This window comes from Castor canadensis, chromosome 1, assembly GCF_047511655.1.
Source record: "Castor canadensis chromosome 1, mCasCan1.hap1v2, whole genome shotgun sequence".
Taxonomy (NCBI): domain Eukaryota; kingdom Metazoa; phylum Chordata; class Mammalia; order Rodentia; family Castoridae; genus Castor; species Castor canadensis.
Window position 1 is genome coordinate 145,386,829 of NC_133386.1, and position 22,135 is coordinate 145,408,963.

The following is a 22,135-nucleotide window of genomic DNA, read 5'->3' on the forward strand; positions in this document are numbered from 1 at the left end:
CTTATGTGACATGGAGGCCACAGAATATATAGAAAAATCTTCAAATTAGAAGACAAAAGTGTTCTACTTTTGAATCTTCTACCTAATGATTTATAATGTTGGATAAACCTCATTGTAAAATATGATGGATTAAGTGATTTATAAATTTACTTTCAACTTCAATACTTTATGACTGTTTTCACCATTCATTTCTCCAGGGTCTGGTTGAGTGTCTGGCATATAGTATGTGTTCATTAATATTGTTAAATGAACAAAAGAATAAGAACTGTTTATACTACTAAGCTAAAGGAAAGTTGGGGAAAAGCAATTCAGTCTAAATATAATTAGATGGTTGTTGAGCCACATATTTTAGAAATGGACCCTATCCAACAAGTGGGGAATTGAGGTTTTAGGTCATTTATACCATAATATCTTCTGTTACTTAGTCAGGTTAGTCTCATGTCAAATATATAAGTAGCTAGGAAGCACAGTGGGATGATAATTGCTATTATTTTTTCAGCCACATGCAGTCCAGGAGCTCAAAGCAGTTGCAGGTGTGATGATCACTGCATCTCACAACCGTAAGGAAGACAACGGGTACAAGGTAAACCTTGGACTCCTGACCTTCACTTATTTTATAGCTCTTATTTTATTTGAATAATGTATGCTAATTATGTTTTCTACACTTGGAGCAAAGTCAGACATTGGGAACAAAAAGATAAAAACATTGAGGCCAGCCTTCACAGAATGGAGTACTCCCTAAAGGCTCTTACTACTTCTCAATGTGTATAATTACACAGGTCTCTTCTTTGGTCTTTTGCCTTTTATTTTTCCTTGATTCCTCTTTCATTATCCCAAATATATCTTCTGTATGATTTCAGAAATAAGGTTATAACATTGTACCAAAAAATGTGAAGAATGAATGAGAATTTGTAGAAAGAAAGTTGGATAGTTCCTTGACCTCACTCCTTCTGTCCAGGCTCCCCAAGGGCCACAGGATCCATTTACTGTGTCAGCCTCCATGGCAGGAAGCACAGTGGTGAAGGATGAAAATTACTGTGGCTCTATAGGGGCAAATAGAAGACATGTAGCACATTATCAAGCAGGTGTTTGGGGCTTCTGAATGATGAGCCCATATTCATGGATTTGTTTTCTTCTTGTATGGAAAGACTCAAGACACACTGAGGTCTTTTTTAACTTAGAAAAAAGCTTTAATACTAATCTAAAATTTGGGGCCTGACTAGCTAAGTGAGTAGTGTTGCCATTTACAGGCATAGGGAATAAGCATAAGTAGTTTAGTTTGAACTTCATATGAAGTTTGAAGTTTGCATGGGTTGATCAGGTAGCAGTGTGTTATGGGCAGTTAGATGTGTAGATCTGTCACTCGGGAGACATGTGAGCTGAAGTTATAGATTTTGAAGTGACCACACATACTACAACATGTAAAAACATTTGGAAGTCCTTGACTTGGATGCATAGCCAAGAGGTAGTACAGAGTGGAAAGAAAAGAAATCACAAATGAGTCCCTAGGCAATTTTAACTTTAAAGGAAAGGAAATTTAAGAAAAAAAGAGGACCTAGAGATAAGAGAAAGTCTAGAGGAGATTGGCATCATTAAAAACCAAAGAGATTAGGAAAGTTGTAAGAAGTTAGAGGTCAACTGTCAAAGAGCGCTAAGAACACAGATGCCTTCTCTGAACGTCAGCTTCCTGTATACGACCACCTACTACATATTCATTGGGGTGTCTAACAGACATTTTAAAGTTAGTGTTTTTGAAACATAGGTCTTGATTCCCCACAACCTGCTGTATATACACCTAAAAATAGTCTTCCCATCTCTGTAAATTAATCCTACCCACCCAAACAAAAACCACTTATTAGACAAGTGCTCTACCACTTGAACAACATTCCCAGCCCTTTTTGCTTTTAATTATTTTTCAGATAGGGTCTCGCATTAGGCCTCAGTCTATGATCTTCCTACCTCTTCCTTCTGACAACTAGAATTACAGGCATGAGACACCATGCTTAGCCTCAGAAACCATTCCTAATTGCCCCCTTTCCCTAACATTAATCTACTAACAAATTCTAGAAGCTCTGTATCTAAAACACACATTGAATGTATTTACCTCTGCCTGTATGTCTACTGTTACCATTGTAAACCATTGTTGTCCTTTGTCTGAACTACCGCATCCTAGCTGGTCTCTCCCCTGCTTCCATTGTTGTTCCCTGCAATCTGTGCTCCATAAGGCAGCTAGATGATCTTTTAAAATATAAATAGGTCAAGACAGGTGTGGTAGTTACCGCATGTAGTCCCAGCCACTTGAGAGGTTGAGGTGGGAGGCCTACTTGAGCCCAGGAGTATAAAACCAGCCTGGGTAACATAGCAAGACCCTATCTCAAAAAAAATGTGTGTATGCATATTATATATACATATATATAAATTATACATACATATATAAAATTTATATATAAATATATAAAATGTTGATTTTTTATTGGTGTCATTTTTTATCTATAGATTAATTTAGAAAGCATTATATTTTTCTGTCTCTCTATTCAAGTATAGGATGTGTCTTTCTAGTCTTTCAAGACTTCTTTTAGATCTTTTGTTAGAATTTTAAAGATCTTTCACATCTCTTTAGGTTTATCCTTGAGTGAATTTTTTGTTTTTCTTTCTTTGTTTTTTCCCCCAGCCCCTGGATCCCCACCTATCCCCAGCCAAAGTGCTTCCTTATTCCCACAGATCACCCACCCATATACCCTCAAATCTACTTCTCTTGCAAATAACCAGTACAGTGCTCCTGAGCCTATTTTATTGCATGAAGTCTCTGCAGGGTTTTATTTTGTTTCATTATTGTTTGGGATTTTTCTTTTTGCAGTGTGCTGGGGATTAACCCAGGACCTCACAAGTGCTAGGCAAGCACTGTATACTCTACCCCAGCCCTCTGCAGGTTTTGTTTGTTTGTTTGTTTGTTTTTGCCTTTCCTTCAAGCATGCCTATCTCATGATGGTTGCTGTACCTCCAGGCATCAATCCACATGCAAGGCAGGAAGGGGGAAATACAGGATTTTTTCTTGTGTTTTATAATTTCTTTAAATAAATTTTCACTGTGAGCTTTTAGTACTTACGGAGAAAAATCTCGTTTTGTTTTGTGTGTGGGGGTGTGTAGAATGGGAGCATCTCTCCAGAGTAGGTTTGTTTGTTTATTCATGTCTGCTGGAACCTAAAGGGATTTACTGATTCAGAATAATTTCTGTGTTAGTGTATTAATTTTTATCCTAAAATAACTGAATGTAGGCTTTGAATTTGAATTTTTTTAATTACCCAGAATCCAAGAATAAACAAACATATTTCCTCGTTATCTCTCCATAGTAGCAAGAAGAACTGTTTCTATTTTGTATTTTCACTGATAGTGCAACATATCAAGAATCTCATTTTTATCCTAATTTCTGACTCCCTCCCTTGCGCATGGGCATTATAACCAGATAAACGAACAATTCCCCAACCCCAGGCAACCACAGTGTTAGCTCCACAGGTTTATCAATCTGATTTTTAATTCTTTCTATTTTCCCCACTGCGTGGAGTTTTCCCTTTCCTCTTATGAATTAAGCTACGTATTTAAAGTAATTTTTTTCTGTTTTATCTAGCATTTTGAGGTGTCTACAGAGCAAGATTTTTTAAAATATTTGTTTATTTTCAGTTGACACAATGATTATAAGTAAGATCAAGAAATTTTAAGTCATCTAGTTTACCATATTGTTGGCACAGACTTTAGTACACAGTACATACTCAAATGTATTTTTTATTCCTTCATTTGGGATGCATTAGCAAGGCTTCATGTCATATACATGGTAGAAGTTGGCATAATGTCCTCTAAGCAAAGTCACTTCTGACTTTGAGATCCTGTGAATTATTAGAATTACTTTTTTTTTTTTTGCTTTATTGGTAACTATTCCTAATGCCTTGTTGTTGATCAAACTACTTGACAAACTGAAAATTCACCGAAATGTATATGGCTAAATTAACATGTTAATTGGCTTTCCTGATACATACTTTATTTGGTGATAAATAAATTTTACTTTAATTTATAATGGAAGAATGATTTCTTCTAAGTCACATAATAGAACCAATTTATAACATTGCGTTTAATAGCATGAAGTTTTATGGGATAGTTCATGGTCTCTTACATTGTCTTTAGGATGTAGTTATAAATCTAAGAGTATGCTTGCACATTATTGGTATATGCATGTTGTATGACCATAATGATACCTGCTTATATTTGTGTGTATTGTTATTAAAGCAAGTTGAATATTAAATTCTAAAAAATGAAATAATAACTGGTTATTTGATTGATGAGTCCCTGTGAAGTCATTACCTTCAATATCTTTTGGTATTACTAAATTAGTCTCATGTTGATATTTTTACTTGATTAATTTGATGTGCTTCATAAGGCCGAAGATCACTACTGTAGCTAAGCAGATACATGACAAGCATTTAAAGTAATTATAGCTATATTTACCTATCATCTAGGTTTATTGGGAAACTGGTGCTCAAATCACATCTCCTCCTGATAAAGAGATTCTGAAATGTATAGAAGAATGTGTGGAATCCTGGAATGGTTCATGGAATGATAATTTAGTGGACACCAGTCCACTGAAGAAAGATCCACTGCAGGACATTTGCAGGAAATACATGGAAGATCTGAAAAAGATCTGTTTTTACAGGTATCCAAGTGGGAATGTAGAGTAGTATTACCTAAGGATAAAGTTAATAGGGAATAATAGGTGATGAAATATGTTCTCTAATCATCATATTTAAATTATAGCTAAATTAAACTACTCATAATAACCAAAAGTAGAAGTAACCCAGTGCCTTATCAACTGATCAATGGGTAAATAAAAAGTGACATATATCCATGCAATGGAATATTACTCAGCAGTAAAAAGAAAGGAAGTGTTGATACGTATTATAACAAGAATAAACATTGAGAACACATATTAAGTAACAGAAGTCACAGCCAGGCGCCAGGGGCTCATGCCTTTAATCCTAGGTACTTGGGAGGCCAAGATCGGGAGGATCATGGTTCAAGGCCAGCCCAGGCAAATAGTTTGAGAAACCCCATCTCCAAAATAACCAGAGCAAAATGGACTGGAGTGTGGCTTGAGTGGTAGAGTGCCTTCTTTGTGAGTATCTGCTTTGCAAGCTTGAAGCCCTGAGTTCAAACCCCATTCCCACCCAAAAACAAAAAAGTCACAAAGAGCCACATATTGTATGATTCCATTTATATGAAATGTTTAGAATGAACAAATCTGTGGAGACAGAAAATAGATTAGTAGTTGCCTATGGTTGGGAGGACTCAAAAGATTAGAGGTAGCAGATACGGGGTATAGAGTTTGGGGAGTAATGAGAATGTTCTAAAGATGATTGTGGTAATGGTTGAACAATTCTATGAATATAGAAATTATTATACACTTTAAGTGGGTGAATTGTACAGTATGTGAATTATCTCAGTAAATTATTTTTATTTATTTATTGCCTACCATTATACAAATGAGGGTCAATAAAACTATTAAACAGATTATTTTTAACTATATATATTTAATACTCTATGTCAGATCAAGAAATTTTCTTTAAGATTTTATTGTTTCTTAAGTATTTCCTAACTGTTCCATAAATAGCTACTACTGTTGCTGGGAAGAATTCTAGTTTACTGAATATATTTTCCCCACCCTCAAAATAGATTTTAGCTTTTTATCTAATTTATTTTCAAAAGTAAACCCATCAAGCTAGCAATTGTTTGCTTCTCCTTCCAAAATGCGAAGTGGGCTATAATGCTAGCTGAATGCTACTAGCTACAATTAATCTAAAGAGAATTTGATCTTTTTTTTTTCTTTTCTATCTTTTGTTCATTTATATTTTGCTTTTTAAAGAGTATATATGTGAAAGCAATTTCAACTTGCTTTTTTCTTTTTTTTTTTTTTTTTTTTCCTTTTTGTAGTACTGGGGCTTGAACTCAGGCCACTCCACCAGCCCCTTTTTTGTGATTGGGTTTTTCAAGATAGGATCTCTCAAACTGTTTTGTCCAGGCTGGCTCTGAACCACGATCCTCCTGATCTCTGCCTACTGAGTTGCAACTTGTTTTTTAAACTTAACATAGTATTGTTAGTTTCCTCCTGTGACATTAGATTTTTTTTGGAGGGGGGCAGACAGTACTAGGGTTTGAACTCAAGGCCTCAACCTTCCTAGGCAGGCACCTTACCGCTTGAGCCACTCTGCCAGCCCCTTAAGAGAAGATTTCAAGTGACTCTAAATTTAACTATACTTTCCTAGTGGGTTATACACTAAGTATAAAGAACCAACAAACCTTAAATTGTATTTGGTATCACTACTATTATTTGTAATAATGATAGTTTTATAGACATAAATGAATATATATATATATTTTAAAACAATGGATAGTTAATGTCAAAAAAGAACTAAGATTTTAGCAGAAAGGAAGCAAATGTAAAATTGAAAATAATTCTAAAGTTATAATTTTAAATTTATATTTGAAATAATAGTATGTACTCATGATTTATTTGCCTCTTTCTAAAATCCTAATTTGGTTACTAAAAAGGCTATGAGTATCCTTAAAGCACAGACTATGTGTGTGGGTTTCCAAATTAATTTAAATGAATTTATTATATCATTTCTTTTAGAACAATGCTATGTTTGTGTTTAGAGATATAAGCAAATTGTAAAGGAAGTCTGCCTACTCTTCCTTTCACATTTTCTCCATCCATAGGTGTAAATCCAAAGGGAAATATTTATGGCAGAAGAAAAACACTTGATTACAGCTAATGGCTGTCAGTATTAGAGCCAAGTATTTACAAGTGAAAGGAATGAGGGCCATGGCATTCATAATGGGATTTAAATGGATTTAGGACCTCAAGCTGAAACTGGAGCTTAATGAGAGAAGATTCCAGGGTTATAATGTTCACCCTGCAGACAGACTGTACACAGCTTTCACTTCAAAGACATGCCCTGCTCATCTCATAGTCTCTTGCCTCCTGGTTCTTGGGGGAGAAGATGCTTTGGTTGGCCCCTGAAGCTTGATGTGTCTACTACAGGCTACTGAGTGTGGGTTGAGATCCAGTTTATATCTTGCCTCAGAGGAAACCTACTGAAAACAGAGTAAAATATTTAATGTTTTTCTTAAAGAGAATTGGGGAAAAGAAATCATACTGGATAGACCGTCTTTGCTAGGGTTTTTATTAGTTTTAATGGCCTTTTTAAAAGTAAGAAGAAAGGACATGGATAAGGAATAAAATGACTCCCTTGGATGGGAAAGCCATACTTGTAACAGGTCCTTTACAGATCTTGGCTTCTAAACATTTCCCACCAAAAGGAACCAGGGACCCTTGGAAAAAGTGGTAATGAGCCTGGGATCTCTCTCTCTCTCTCTCTCTCTCTCTCTCTCTCTGCCATAAAGCAAGAAAGCTATCAAAGATACTGGGAGGATAGATGAGCCGACCTGAAGGGGCTCACACTGACCAGAGTTTGAGCAGTTGGCTATCAAAAAGAACAATCACTATAATGAATTAAGACATTAAACACAAAAATTGGTAGTAATACTAGAAAAGCTCTTCATTAGTCACCTTTGGGAGTTGCTAGACTGAAAATTATTCATTCTGAAATTTGATATATTCTGAATTTTCATTATGCAAATTGGTAGATGTTTGTTCCCCTTCATATGTTTTTGCCATGTGAACTGAATTTCAGAGTTAATTAAATAATTGTTGAACTGGTGGAGTGGCTCAAGTGGTATAGTGCCTGCCTAGCAAGTGTGAGACCCTAAGTTCAAACCCCAGTACTTCCTTAAAAAAATTGTTGAAGGAAAAAATATTTTTTAAAGGAAAATTCAACTTTTTTTTCTTTGCTGGGGATTGAACCCAGGGCTCATGCGTGCTAAGCATGCATGTGCTCTGAGCCACATTCCTGGCCCCAAAATTCCAACTATTAAATACACAATTTTATGACCTCAGTAATCATCTAAGCAATGATCAGTAAGGGCTACTAAGACTCATAAGTGAAAATCGATGGGAAATTTGATGATGGATGGATGAGGATGACAGGATGAATATTAATTTTATATCATTAAAAGTATGATTCACACTATGGGCCCCCACTTGTGAGTCAATAGAAAATATATGACACCTCTTCTTGCCTAAAGAATTGGAATTGAATGTAATGTTGCCTCAATATTCAACTACCTATTTACAAAAAATATGAGTTAGAGGAGCATGTTAATATTTTTTTAAAATATGTAATCTGCATACCCAAGATATGGAACAGTCTGCAGAGCAAATGATTTGGCTTATTAAATGACATAGGGATTGGAGAAGGAAGGAAGGAACATTTATAGGTTAAAAAAGACTTGAGAGACATAGCAACCAGACGTTGTGGACCTTGTTTAGGCCCTCCTGATTCAAGTAAACCGCTGTTAAAATATTTTTTACATAAATTTCTGGAGAAAATTTGAATACAGAGAAGATATTAGACAACATTAAGAAATTTATTAGATGTGGTAATGGTTATTATTATGGCTATGTTTTTAAATACTAAAGCATCTTATATAAAGTAATATGATGTCTTGAATAAATGAAACTAGACTGACAGAATGCTGAAAACATTGAAGCAAGATGTTGAGTATATCAGTGTTTGTTATTATCCATATGGCTATTTTGAAAAGTGTCATAATAAATTTTTAATTTTTTTTATAATACATTTATTGCAGGGAGTAGTTAGTAAATGTAAGGAAGGATATAGAAAGTTTGGCTATAGAAGAGAACAAAGAAATTGGACTGGAAGCTAATGGGGATGATGCCAGAGAGAGAGGGTAACTAATGTTCTTGAGAGGAGATGGGGGCCAGATGGAAGGACAGACCTATGAGAAGAATACTTCCTCATTGTTGTCGGATGGATGAAGGAAGAGATATGAATGGATGCCAGTGGGCTGTAGATTTGGTGTAGGAAACTTAGGAAGATCTCATCAGATGGCTTCTGTGTCTCAATGATGTAATTAAAGGAGAAGAGATATTACATCATTTTGGAGAGTAAAAAGTAAGCTTTTTGGATAACAATTTAGGGTTGCCTGACAATGTTGAGTGTCCATTGACAGTGAAGCTAGTCAATCTTTTTGTGAGATTTATTCTATTTACTCTAGCAATATTCAGCTAATTTTGGTGCAGGTCTAGAAAAGGTACATTATTGGGTTCAATATAGGTTGAGGCATTAGAGGGTCAGAGTAATCAAAGTGACATAAAAGGTGAAGGAAATTAGGTACTGCAATCTAAGCTGGTCATGAAAGAAGAAAGCAGGAGCTTTCTTCTTTTTCTTTCTTTTTTTCTTTTCTTTGCTGGAGAATGAGAAAGACCAGTTAGGAAGTTTTTGTGATGTTTCTAACAAGACCTATGATAGTGGCTTGGTTAGGGTAATGGCACGGCATATGGAGGGAAGCAAACCAGGTCAGGAAGTTGAACCACTAAGGGAATGCAGTTGAATTAAAAATCTTTTGAACAAGGCTGCTCAGTGTAGAGCAGTTGCTTAGCATGTGTGGGGCTCTGGGTTCTAATCCCTAGCACCACAAGAAATAAAAATCTCTTGATACTGTTAATATCACATTGTTTTTTAACTATCTTAGAACTCTAACCACTTTTTCTCAAAATTTAAGTGGTTTTTCTTGGTGGTGTTTTTTGCGGTACTGGGGCTTGAAGTCAGGGCCTTTACCTTGAGCCATTCACCAGCCCAATTTTTTGTTTTAGGGTTTTTCAAGATAGGGTCTCATGAACTATTTGCCCAGCTGTGATCCTTCTGATCTCTGCCTCCTGAGTAGCTGGGATTACAGGTGTGAGCCACCAGCACCCAGTTCTCATGTTTTTAAATATATCACAGGTAACAAGTTTTATGATAGTGATTGAATGGTGATTTTCCTTTACAAGGAATTAAACTCAAAGACCACCTTAAAATTTGTGCATACATCCTTTCATGGAGTTGAACATGACTATGTGCAGTTGGCTTTTCAAGTGTTTGGTTTTAAGCCTCCAATTCCAGTCCCAGAACAAAAAGATCCTAATCCAGACTTTTCTACTGTTAAATGCCCAAACCCTGAAGAAGGAGAATCTGTGCTGGCATTTTCTTCTAATATTTAAATTATTATTTATTTTTTAATGTTTAAATTATTGTTAGTTTATTAGCCATCAGAATAGACAGAGTTCATTGACAATTCAAAGATTACTTACATGCTCTATTTACCTACTTACATACTCCATGCAAATCACTGTAGTTTGCATCTTTTAAAATTGTATTGGAGCTGTAAGTTGTGTTTTGTTTGACAGCTCTATGGTGGGTGCCCTTGTTCTAGGCTTCTTATTCTAAATGTAGCCAATCTATATGCCTCTGAAATTCTTAGCACTGATGTAGTACCTACTTTGGAGAATACTAACATTGTGTAGGTTGTTCAGTATAATCTAGCTTTTTGGGTTACTATTTCAGGAACTTTCTCTGAGACTAGCAGAGAAAGAAAATGCCCGGATTGTGCTAGCCACAGATCCTGATGCAGATCGACTGGCAGTGGCAGAACTTCAGGAGAAGTAAGTAGCTTGAGTATGAAGCTTTAGCTTCGAAAAGCAGTTTTTGATTTTAAGTCTTACAGATTCATTGAAAATAGTAAAAATATAAGAAAAGAACATAAATCTTATCTAAACCAAAGATAACCACCTAAACTGGTATTTTGACATTTCCTTTCTATCTTTTTTCTACTCAAAGATGTACTCATTTTTATAAAATTGTGAAAATACATCCCAACTATTTTCCATGTCAGTTGTACTATGAGCATTTTTCTCTGTCTTTATACATTGTTTGAAAATATTAATTGTAAAAATAGCACAGTATTAACAATAGATTGCTTTATCAGTTTTATAATTTCCTAATCTTGATCCTCTGGATTGCTGTGTATTTTTGTCATTGTGATGTGGCAGATGTCTTTGCATAGCCTTAAATGTTCATCATAATTTTTCTCATTAAGTAGAAGAATAAAAGTAACAATGCAGTAATTTTCTAAAAGACATTGTAACCATTCTTGCCCTAAAGGTCACCTCTGGTCAATTAGAAAAGAAGTAGTAGTAAATATTTTCTCAAAAAGCTATTTTCTAACAGCTTTTTGGATTTTCCTGTCTGAAAGATAGTAATTTGAAGGTCTTAAGGTCAAGAGGTTTAAATGAGAAGCTACAAAGGTCTTGACTTTGAATGTTCATTCTCTCTACAGTGATTGTTGGAAAGTTTTCACAGGCAATGAGTTGGCTGCTTTGTTTGGATGGTGGATGTTTGATTGCTGGAGGAAGAATAGATCAAGAAACGCTGATGTGAAGAATGTTTATATGTTAGCCACTACTGTCTCTTCTAAAATTTTGAAGGCAATTGCACTTAAAGAAGGATTTCATTTTGAAGTAAGAATAGGTCATATCTGTTATACATGTATGTATATATGCTATTTCTAAACCTATTTCTGTAAAGACATCTCAACCAAAACCAATTTTATTTATAATCCTTCCATTTTTCTATTCTGCTTACATTTGCTTAGTGTTTTGGATAATTTGAACACTCTGATACAAATTCTTTCAGTATGTGAATCTCTAAGATAAAATATTCCTTAAAAATTACAGTAACAATTCTTAGTCCATACGACAGTATCTGGTTTTTAGACTGGGAAAATCTGACTCTTGGTGACCTCATCAGTAACACAGACTCCACTCCAAAAACTTTTAGATATCATTAACCCTTTGTGTAGAATCTTCAAGCACAGTATGAAGATTTATTACTTTAAGTGGACTTCTAAGTTGCAAATTAAGAGCTAATGATTCTATACGCCCCCCCCCAAAAAAAAAAAACCAAGTAGCAACTCTCTCTCAGCCTAGATCGTTAACCTTCGTGAACTTCAGCAGTTAGTGGTCATATTTACAATTACTTGAACTAATGTCAATTAAGGTGTTTTCCTCTGCTATATTTGCCAAATATTCAGTGCAAGTGTCACCTCTGTGCATTTTTCTTAAGCTATAGTCAGCCTCCATATCTTAGTACTAATTGGAAAAATAAAAGAAAATTGTACTTATTTTTATGACATAGAGCTTTCAATATTAACCTTTCAAAAACACAAATAGCAAAATGGAAATTTTATTTGGGCCTAAGATTCTGAGTTATAATAATGTTAATGCTTTCCTTGTTTATAGCAAGAAAAATATATCATGAGCAGAAAGCAGAAAAAAGAACATTATTCTAAAGACCAATATTATAAATTTGTTTGTTTTTGTTGGGGTATTGTTGGCTTTTTTTGTTTTTAGTTGTTGATGAGGAGGTAGAAAAGTGAGTTAGGAAACTTATGTTAGTGATGGTATGCTCTAGAATTAATTGCCTCATGCTCTTTCTGTTGACTAGAACAGGACATGTCTTTAAAGTGAACAGTAGCTCACATGAAAAACCCTCAAATCTAATTACTAAAGAAGGCCTTAGTAACTGTCTTGGTGACTTTATTTAGTCCACAGCATTAAGGACAGATATATTCGGTTCAACCCTATGTATTGATAATTTTATATTACTAAAAGTGTAAGGGCTTTTGATTACTTGGGGGAGACTAAACCATAAAGACACTCATATTAGTGGTTATTGTGCAGCTTAAAGGACAGTTTCAAGGAAGCAGTATAATTGAACCCTGCTTCTGTGTCTTGTATGTGTACCATCTTGGGAAAATTTACTTAACTTCTCAGCCTCTATTATAATGACAGTGTTTTGAGCCTTAGAAAAGATAATTATGTAAAGCACCTATTATAATACTTAATAAATTGTAGATGATCATAATATGTGTATGCATTTTACTTTGTAAGTATATTTATCACCACTTACATTGGATTGTATTTGGTATAAATCACCTATTTCTGTGCCAGCAGTTATGGCCCTATGTGACTATATGTCTACCACAAAGATCAATATCTTTGTGGACTAAGAACCATAACAGATGATCACTATGCAAGTGTTATGTGCACTTAGTAATAGGCTTTTCTCTAACATGTGTTTATGAGAAAGTCACTTAACTAGAGTGGCTTCCTCTGCATTTCAGGAAACATTACCAGGCTTTAAATGGATTGGAAGCAGGATAAAAGACCTCCTGGAAAAGGGAAAAGAAGTCCTTTTTGCATTTGAAGAGTCTATTGGTAGGTAGTAAATATTGAAATCTTTTATTTTGATTGGGAACAATTTTTTTAATGTGGTAATTCTGTACAGAGGAATTTTTTCCTTCTGGTTTTAAAACCAGGAGTTGAGTTGTAAAAACTGCAGAAATATGTAGATGCATTTTCCATCATAAAAAAGAGCCTAAAGGTGCCCTAAATACATTCAGTATTGATGGGTTTCATCTATTATTAGGCTCTTGTGGGGGTTTTTTGTTTTGTTTTGTTTTTGGTGGTACTGGGTTTTGAACTCAGAGCCTTGTGCTTGCCAGGCAGGTGCTCTGCCACTTGGGCCACCCTTAGGCCTTTTTTGCTTTCTTTATTTTTTGAATAGGGACACACATTTATGTCCAGGCCAGCCTAGACCACAATCCTCCTGTTTATGCTTCCTGTATAGCTGGGAAGACAGGTGTGCACCACTGTGCCCAGCTTTTTATTGGTTGAGATGGGGGTCTGATAAGCTTTTTGCCCAGGCTGGCCTGGAACCACTGTTCTCCCAATCTCCGAACCCCAGGTAGCTAGGATTACAAGCATGCCACTGCACCTGACTTGGTGTTTTCTGTTATTTTCGGGTGTTTTGTTTTTGTTTTGTTTTGAGACAGGGTCTTATTATATAGCCCAGGCTAACCTTAAACTTGCCATCCTCCTGCCTCAGCCTCTTAAGTGCTGGGATTACATGCCCAGTTTACCACTGGGCTCTTAAATTCACTAGTCCTCTGAAGAAATGTAAAACTATTGAAATTGTAGGGTTACGTTTTCCCTTTTTCTTTTCTTTCTTTCTTTTTTTTTTTTTTTGGCAGTACTGAGGTTTGAACTCAGTGCAAGCCTTCAGCCTTGGTAGGCAAGTGCTCTATCACTTGAGCCACTCCACCAGTCCGCTTTCCCTTTTTCTAAAGATGTTTTTAATCCTTAGGTTTTCTGTGTGGAACCTCAGTTTTGGATAAAGATGGGGTGAGTGCGGCTGTTGTCATTGCTGAGATGGCCTCTTACCTGGAAACCAGTAATGTAACATTGAAGGAGCAACTAAGTAAAGTTTATGAAAAGTGAGTTCTGTTATAAATTTTGCATACTGTCTCTCTCTCTCTCTCTCTCTCTCTCTCTCTTTCTCAGTGCCTTTCTCTGTCTCTCTCTCTCTGGCCCTAAATTCTAAATTTGTTCAGGAGGAGCAGTCAGTTCATTTTTCTAAGTATTAAAATTGTCTGCATCAGGGACAACTGCTTTCTATAAATATTATAATAGACTTATCTTTAATATGTACATTTCTAAACAGTTACCTGAAATCTGACTTTAGCACTTTAAATCTTTGTGCAGATATGGTTATCACATGTCAAAAACTTCCTATTTCTTGTGTTATGATCCACCTACCATTAAAAATATATTTGAAAGGCTTCGCAATTTTGAGTCTCCAAAAGAATATCCAAAATTTTGTGGGAAATTTGCAATATTGCATATACGGGATGTTACCACTGGATATGACAGCAGCCAGCCTAATAAGCAATCAGTAAGTACCTCTTTTGTTTTTCAAGCAAGAAAGAAAATTTAATAGTTCATGTCACCAAAAAGTCTAGAGGTAGCACAGGTGGTACATAAGGCTCAATCCAGTTTCCTTGTGTTTACTAGTTTATTATAAAGGTTATGCTTTAGGAGCAGCCAGATGGAAGAGATGAATAGGACAAGGTAGTAGAGGTGGGGGGAGGGTAGAACCTCTATGCCCTATCTGGGCACACTACCCTCCCAGCAAGTCCATGTGGCCACCAGCCTAGAAGCTCCTGAAAATTCTTTATGTATGTATGTATGTATGTATGTATGTATGTATGTATGTGTTTGTTTGTTTGTTTGTTTATACTTGGGATTGAACCCAAAGTCTTGCACATGGTAGGCAAGCACTCTACCACTGGAGCTATGCTCCCAGCCCTTTTGTTTTTATTTTGTTTTCAAGACAGAGTTTCACACTACCTTCACCTGGGCTGGCCTCAAACTTGTAATTCTCCTACTTCTACCACCTGAATATCTAGTATTATAGTCATCCAGTAAAAGTACCTAGTTTTTAAGAAAAGCTTTTAACAGTTTATAATAATTCATATTATAGTAAAATAGTGTAACTTCAAGCCTGTGAGGTTCTTTTGAGTAAGACCCACTGTTTTTCTTGAGAGTAGTTTTTATTAAATGGACTAACTGGTCTCTCTGACTCTGACATTCACTTGTCACTCCCCAAATAATCACTTATACTACCCTAAGGCAAAAGGGAATGGGGTAGGGAAAGAGAGAAAGAAAAAGAGGGGAAGAATGTGAAATGATGTTTAATAATGTGGAAAATAAAGTCTAAACACTTACGTTTCACAGCCATGCATTTTTCTATTTTTCACTTCCCTTTCCAACCTTATTCCTTATACATGTAGCCAAACAGAACAACTTATAGTTTCTTACATACATGCACTTACATACATCTTTAACTTTTTTCAGTATTTTTGGTCAAGTTGTTTGCTTAGTTCACCTTTTCTCCCTACTGCAATAGGTTCATACCTCGCATTAAGACTTAAGGCAAGGGCTGAGGGTACAGTGCCATAGTAGAAACTTGCCTAGAATGTGTGAGGCAAAAAACACTTCAGGCAAATACTGCCTCTTCCACATGACCTCCAAGTCCCATAATCAGATACCTTCCTCGTGGGATTGCATTACATGTGTGTCATTTTTTTGTATTTATGCTATCATTGTATTGTATGTGGCAGGTCCATTTCTGATCTACCTTTATGTCTCTCAAAGTTCCTGCCTATATGGTAGGTGCTCAACAAATGTTTATACATGGTAGATTGCTTATCATATTAATTTCATTATTGTTACAATGATGATTATTAGCCTAAATTTCTCTTTGTAATGTTCTGATATTTTCTCAAAATTTTAATAGTGTATTTTGGGAAGTCTATAACTTCTTGTGTAAAATACTATATATATTCCATTTTTTGCAAATTCATCTAATCAACAAATATTGGTTCCCTGTTGTTGGTATTCTATATTTCTGTACACGTGCATGCATTTGTGTGTGTGTTTCTTTGTGGATTGCCTGAATAAAATCTTTAGCTCCTTTTTATTTCTCTAATGTTTCATGATGGTTTATTCCTCTTCATGCTCTTTGAATCTCATTTCATTAGTTAAGGTGCTTTTTCATCTCTTCTCCTTTAGTGTTTACAACAACTTTGTAAAGCATAGATGTTGTTATCACCAAGGGCACATGATAAATGTCAAAAACTTCCTGAATTTTCTCTTCTCTACATTTCAGAATTGATGTTCATCTGTCAGTTATCAAAACCCTACTGTGTCATAACCCAGGTGCACTAGGGATACATCCATGACAAAGGCATGGTTTATGCACTCAAGAAAGAGCTCAGGTGGAAATAGGCAACTAAACAACAATCACTTTACAAACTGTTAAATGCTAAGGGGCTTCATAGGGTGTCAGCGAAGAGCATAGGAAAGCCCTCTTACAGAGACTGTCCTAAGTGGAGTTGTCAGGTATCATTAGGAGTTTCCCTGATGCAGGAGAAGCAGAGAGTGATTCTGACAAAGGGAGCAGTAAGTGCAAGGTTTGGCAGTGGAAGGCATATCTCCTCAAGAGAACAACAAGTGGTTGTCTATAACTGCAGTTTGGGGTAAGAAGAAGAATAGCCGTGTGAGTGGGTTACAAAATGCAAATTTCCGGGTGGGAATATCAGTTACTAAGCTGTTTCAGAAGTCTTGGTGAGGAAGGGCAGCAGTCTGTCTGAATTTAATATAGTCACAATAATGATGGAGAGAATTGGACAAAGTTGAGTTAAAGATAGAATAGCAGTACAATGGTCTGTCTGTGAGTAAAAAAAGAGAAAGAAGAAGATCTGTTTCAAGCAGCTGGTTTATGATAGTGCACTGACTGAGAGAAGGACAGGACCAAGTCCTGGGACACCCGAGGGAACATACTGTTGTCATCCGCTCTGTCACAGTACAGTCCTATAAGCCATCGAGATACCTGAACAGGCTGACATGTAGACTAGGAAAAGAACTTGCATTGATCTATTTATTAAGTGTCAGTAAAGCTCCATTTGTTTTCGATGTTTTTAATTTTAAAAGGTAAATATACATTTAAAAAGGTAAAAGAAAATACAAGTATTTTTCTACATCTCTATTATCTTTAAGATCCACTAGGCTATATACAATTCCTCTTTGGAAAACCATTGAGAAACTGTGACAGTGCTTACCACTTAAACCACACCCTCAGACCTTTATTACTTTATTTTTTTAGGTAGAATCTCACATTTTTTGCCTGGGCTGACTTATACAACCTTTTACCTATGACTTTCTGTTTAGGACATGCCACCACACCCAGTTTACTGATTGAGATGGGTTCTCACTAACTTTTTGCCCAGTCTAGCCTCAAACCACAATCCTCCTGATCTCTGCCTCCTGAGTAGCTGGAATTATAGGTGTGAACCACTACAATGAGCCTTTTACTTTGTGACATAGGATCTCATTAACTTTGTCTGTTCTGGTCTCAAACTTGCAATCCAACTGCCTTGCCTCCTCAGTAGCAAAGGATACCTGCGTGTGCCACAACACCCAACTTGGAATTTGTACTTCTTGCTCTACCATTTAGCCGATTGTCTTGAGTAGGCCTTCTCATCTGTTTGAGCCTTGTCTATAAAATGGCAGTAATACTGACTTACAGGATTATCATTAAGGTCCAGAGATCACATATATAAAGTATATAACCCAATTGTTGGACTGTTGTGAGGGTTCGTAAATGGTATGTTTGTAAATCATTATGTATATAAACTTTTTCCATATTTTATAATTCTTTTTTAATTAAAATAATTTTTAAAAAGCTAGGTCTGTTGTGCACGCCCATAATCCCAGCACTCAGGAACCTGAGGCAGGAGGATCGTGAATTCAGGGCCAACCTGAACTACAATAACAAGACCCTGTGTCCCCTCCTGCAAAGAAAAGCTGAAAAAAATTCTAGTAGTCAAAAACACATAACAGCCAGGCATTGATGGCTCATGCCTGTAATCCTAGCTACTTGGGAGGCTGAAGTCAAGAGGATCACAGTTTGAGGCCAGACCAGACAACTAGTTTGTGAAACCCCATCTCCAAAATAATCAGAGCAAAATGGACTGGAGGCATGGTCAAGCAGTAGACCGCCTCCTTTGCAAGCTTGAATCTCTGAGTTCAAATCACAGTTCTAACACCTCCCCCCCCCAAAAAAAGTAACATAAAATTTACCATCTTCACCATCTTTAGTATACTTCCGTATATCTGTAGTGTTAGGCGTATTCATATTGTTGTTCAACTCATCTCTAGAACTCTTCCACTTTGTTAAAGGTACTCGTTAAACAACATCTTTCCATCCCCACTGTTCTACTTTGTTTCTGTGTAAGTGAATGTAGCTCATAATTCTTGAAAATGAAAACAATAGCTGTAATTAAGTTGTTGTTTCATTTTCCATAGGTACTGCCTGTGAGTAAAAACAGTCAAATGATTACATTTACCTTTCAAAATGGCTGTGTTGCTACTCTTCGGACAAGTGGGACAGAACCAAAGATAAAGTATTATGCAGAGATGTGTGCATCTCTCACCTGTGTGCATTTCTCACCTGGCCAGAGGTGAGAATTGATTTTTTTAGATGTATGTCTAAAAGCTTTATTGAAATATAATTCACATTATATAGAATTTTTAAACCTGTTGAAGCCACCATAAAAGGGAGACTAAGGTAGAAAGAAGAAAAGTAGAGGAGATGAACCTGTTCAGGTTATAATACATATATATGTGGAAATGTCACAAGGAAGCTCCCTGTGTAGCTATCTGAAACAAAAATGTCATTTTTTTTCATTTACAAAATCAGAGAACAGGAGGGTGGAACCAGGTCCTGCCTGGGGTTGGGGGTTGGTGCCAGTGGGAGCAGGGAGGAGGTGGGGAAAGGGCATGGGAGGGTGAATACAGTGCATATCTGTGCATAAATGTGTGTAAATGGAAAAATGAGACCTGTTGAAACTGTTCCAGGAATGGGGAGAGGGGGATAAAGGAGAATGGTAGAAGGATTGAATTCAAGTATGATATATTGATATATTGTAATAACTTTTGTATATGCAGCAATGTACCCCCCACCCAGCACAATTAAAAAAAAATTTAAAAAAGAAAATGTCAAACTTAAAAAAAAGAAATATAATTCATATAAAATACAGTTCACCTATTTAAAATCTATAGTTCAGTGGTTTTTAATACATTCCAGCTGTGCAAGCATCACTTTTAGAATGTTTTCATCACCCCCAAAAGAAGCTTCATACCTCCAGCCTGAAGACCACTGGGGGGCAAAAAAAAAAAGAAGCTTCATACCTGTTAGAGATCACTTCCCATTTCCCTCCCACACAACCCTAAGCAATCACCAACCTACTGTCTTTCTCTGTAGATTTGCTTACGTTGGATGTGCGTCAGTCAGACTTTTTGTCACTGTGACTGAACACCTGTTGTAAACAACTTAAGGGAGGAAGAATTTATTTGGGCTCATAGATTTAAAGATTTCAGTCCATTGTTGACTGGCCCCATTACTGAAAGAAAAAGAGAGACCAGTCAGTTATAACCTTCCAAGGCGCACCCCCAATGACCTAGCTCTTCCAGCTAGGCCCCACCTCCTAAAGTTTCCACCACCTCCCAAAATAGTGCCACCAGCTAGGGACCAAGCATTCAACACAGGAGTCTGTGGGGAACGTTTAAATTCACTCCATAACATAAATGAAATACAGTCCTCTGTGACTGAAGAGCATGCGTTCTATGTTCATCCATAATTTTAAAAAATTATTTTTGACCCCAAAATATTCCATTGGATGGATATATCATGTTTTTAATTAATCAGTCAGAGGACATTGAGGTTGTTTACACTTGGGGCTATTACGAATATTTGTGAGCACAGTAGAAGTGGAATTTCTGGGTCATGTTTAACTTCTTGAGGAATTACCAGACAATTTTCCAAAGGAGATTCATCATTTGGAAACTGAGTTTCAAAATTGTAGTGAATTTCTGTTCTTGGGAAGACTCTCTAGGCTTTAACTTTTATGTGATGAGCATAAAGAAATAATGAACAAATAACCTGTTTATTGCCAAAGATTTGCTTTCTGTGTCTAAAATGGTTTAACATAAAATGTACACTTCATTTCCTTTTAAGCAGATGAATTATAACTAATTTGTCACAAATTGTTAATCAATTTAATAAATATACTGAAAACTGTTAATCTTATTAAAAGTAGTACCTCCTATAATATTGACCAGTATATTTTTGAGAAGACGATATTTTTAAATTGTCTTCAGAGTCTAATAAGGGTACATTATTTTACATTTCCCAAGATCGTTATGTTAGGATTTTATTTCCATTCAGGGAGGGGAAGGAAGATTTCCCAATGTCAATCAGAGCAGAGTTTAAACTTAACCAAATCAGGTAATGATATATTTGGTTAAAATGAAAGATAATTACTAAACATCTGATTTGTTGTGTAGCTTGTAAAATGACTAGGAAGGCAGTTTAAAAGAAGCTTTCCTAGAAATGTTTTGGGTGACAGCATCTCCTCAAAGGTGATTTTCAAGGGCTTATGTGAAAAGTGTGTAGTTACTTTTCAAAATATCTCATTATTTTTGTTCCTTTTCCTTGTTTTTGACAATACTGGAGTTTGAACTCAGGGCCTCATGCTTGCTAAGCATGTGCTCTGCCACTAGAGCCACTCCACCATCCCTTTTTTGTGTTGGGTAATTCCAAGATAGGGTCTTACAAACTATTTGCCTGGGCTGGCCTCGAACCATGATCCTCCTGATCTCTGCCTCACAAGTAGCTAGGATCATAAGCATGAGCCACTGGCGCCTACCCTAAAATATCTCACTCTTTTAACCATACCTCCTTCTGATACCTGAAAGATAGGTCATGTTATTCTATATAACACCTATATTCAGGAAGTATTTCAGGAAGTCATTTTACTATAATACCAGTATTAGTGTTGAAAGCTATTCTCCCTAACCTGGGAGAATTCTTTGGACTTACTATAAACTCATCTTTTGTCATGTGCCAAGGAACACCAATTAAAGCTGTTCAATTTCAGTTTATGATTAGTATTTTCTTTATGCATGATTTTTTGAGGGAGTTTCATTTTGCTTTAACTGAGTAAATTTTCTTTTTGCTCACCAATTACTTAATCATCCCATCAAGTATAGACCTCCTAAAAAGTAAAATTAATTTAAACAAATGTTAAGTCTATGAAAATAAAGAATTTCAAAACTCTTCCTCTTTTTCCTCAGTGACACTGCCTTACTGGAAGAAGAATTGAAGAATCTCATTGAAGCTCTGATAGAGAATTTTCTCGAGCCCAGTAAGAACGGACTGACTTGGCGGTCTGTGTAGGGCCACATTAGCGTGCTATGACTTTGCACCGGCATAAGGAACAGTGTCCAAGAACTCCATGCATTGAACCTGTGTTAGAATTCTTTCTCTCTCTCTCTCTTCTGGCTAAGTATCTTTTTCCTTTTGTTCAGATGACTAAACAAATTGTGTAAATTTGAAATGAAAATATCTGGAGGGATATGATTCATATCTTTTCATGAAACTCGTTACATTAAAAGTGGTACAGTGACATATCATTCTTCCTTCAACACAAACAACAATACAAAAATGAGTTTTCTTATTGAAGTGTGATTGAGATTAGTTCCATGTCTTGTAATTGTATATTGCATGGTTTAAAAAAAAAAGGCAAATAAATGTTATATAATTATAGGGTTAGTTAAGGAAATTAATCCATAAAAGTAGAAAGAAAAGAATGTTCCTAGATCATTATGGAAAAGTGTCATTATTACATGATAGATATTGATTTACAAATTAGAAACGGCATGGTGGTA

The 22,135-nt window shown here is 35.9% G+C and overlaps 1 protein-coding gene across 1 annotated transcript; it reads left to right on the forward strand.

Annotated features, from left to right (window-relative positions):
• The first annotated feature begins 511 nt into the window (after positions 1–511).
• On the forward strand, positions 512–21,819 carry LOC109680368 (glucose 1,6-bisphosphate synthase). The gene is made up of 10 exons (XM_074084865.1): positions 512–583; positions 4,509–4,718; positions 9,959–10,147; positions 10,512–10,609; positions 11,284–11,464; positions 13,129–13,222; positions 14,151–14,280; positions 14,549–14,738; positions 18,713–18,867; positions 21,542–21,819. The coding sequence occupies exons 1-10, from the start codon at positions 539–541 to the stop codon at positions 21,642–21,644; spliced, it is 1,395 nt and encodes a 464-aa protein (XP_073940966.1). The 5' UTR covers positions 512–538; the 3' UTR covers positions 21,645–21,819.
• The last annotated feature ends 316 nt before the right edge of the window (positions 21,820–22,135 follow it).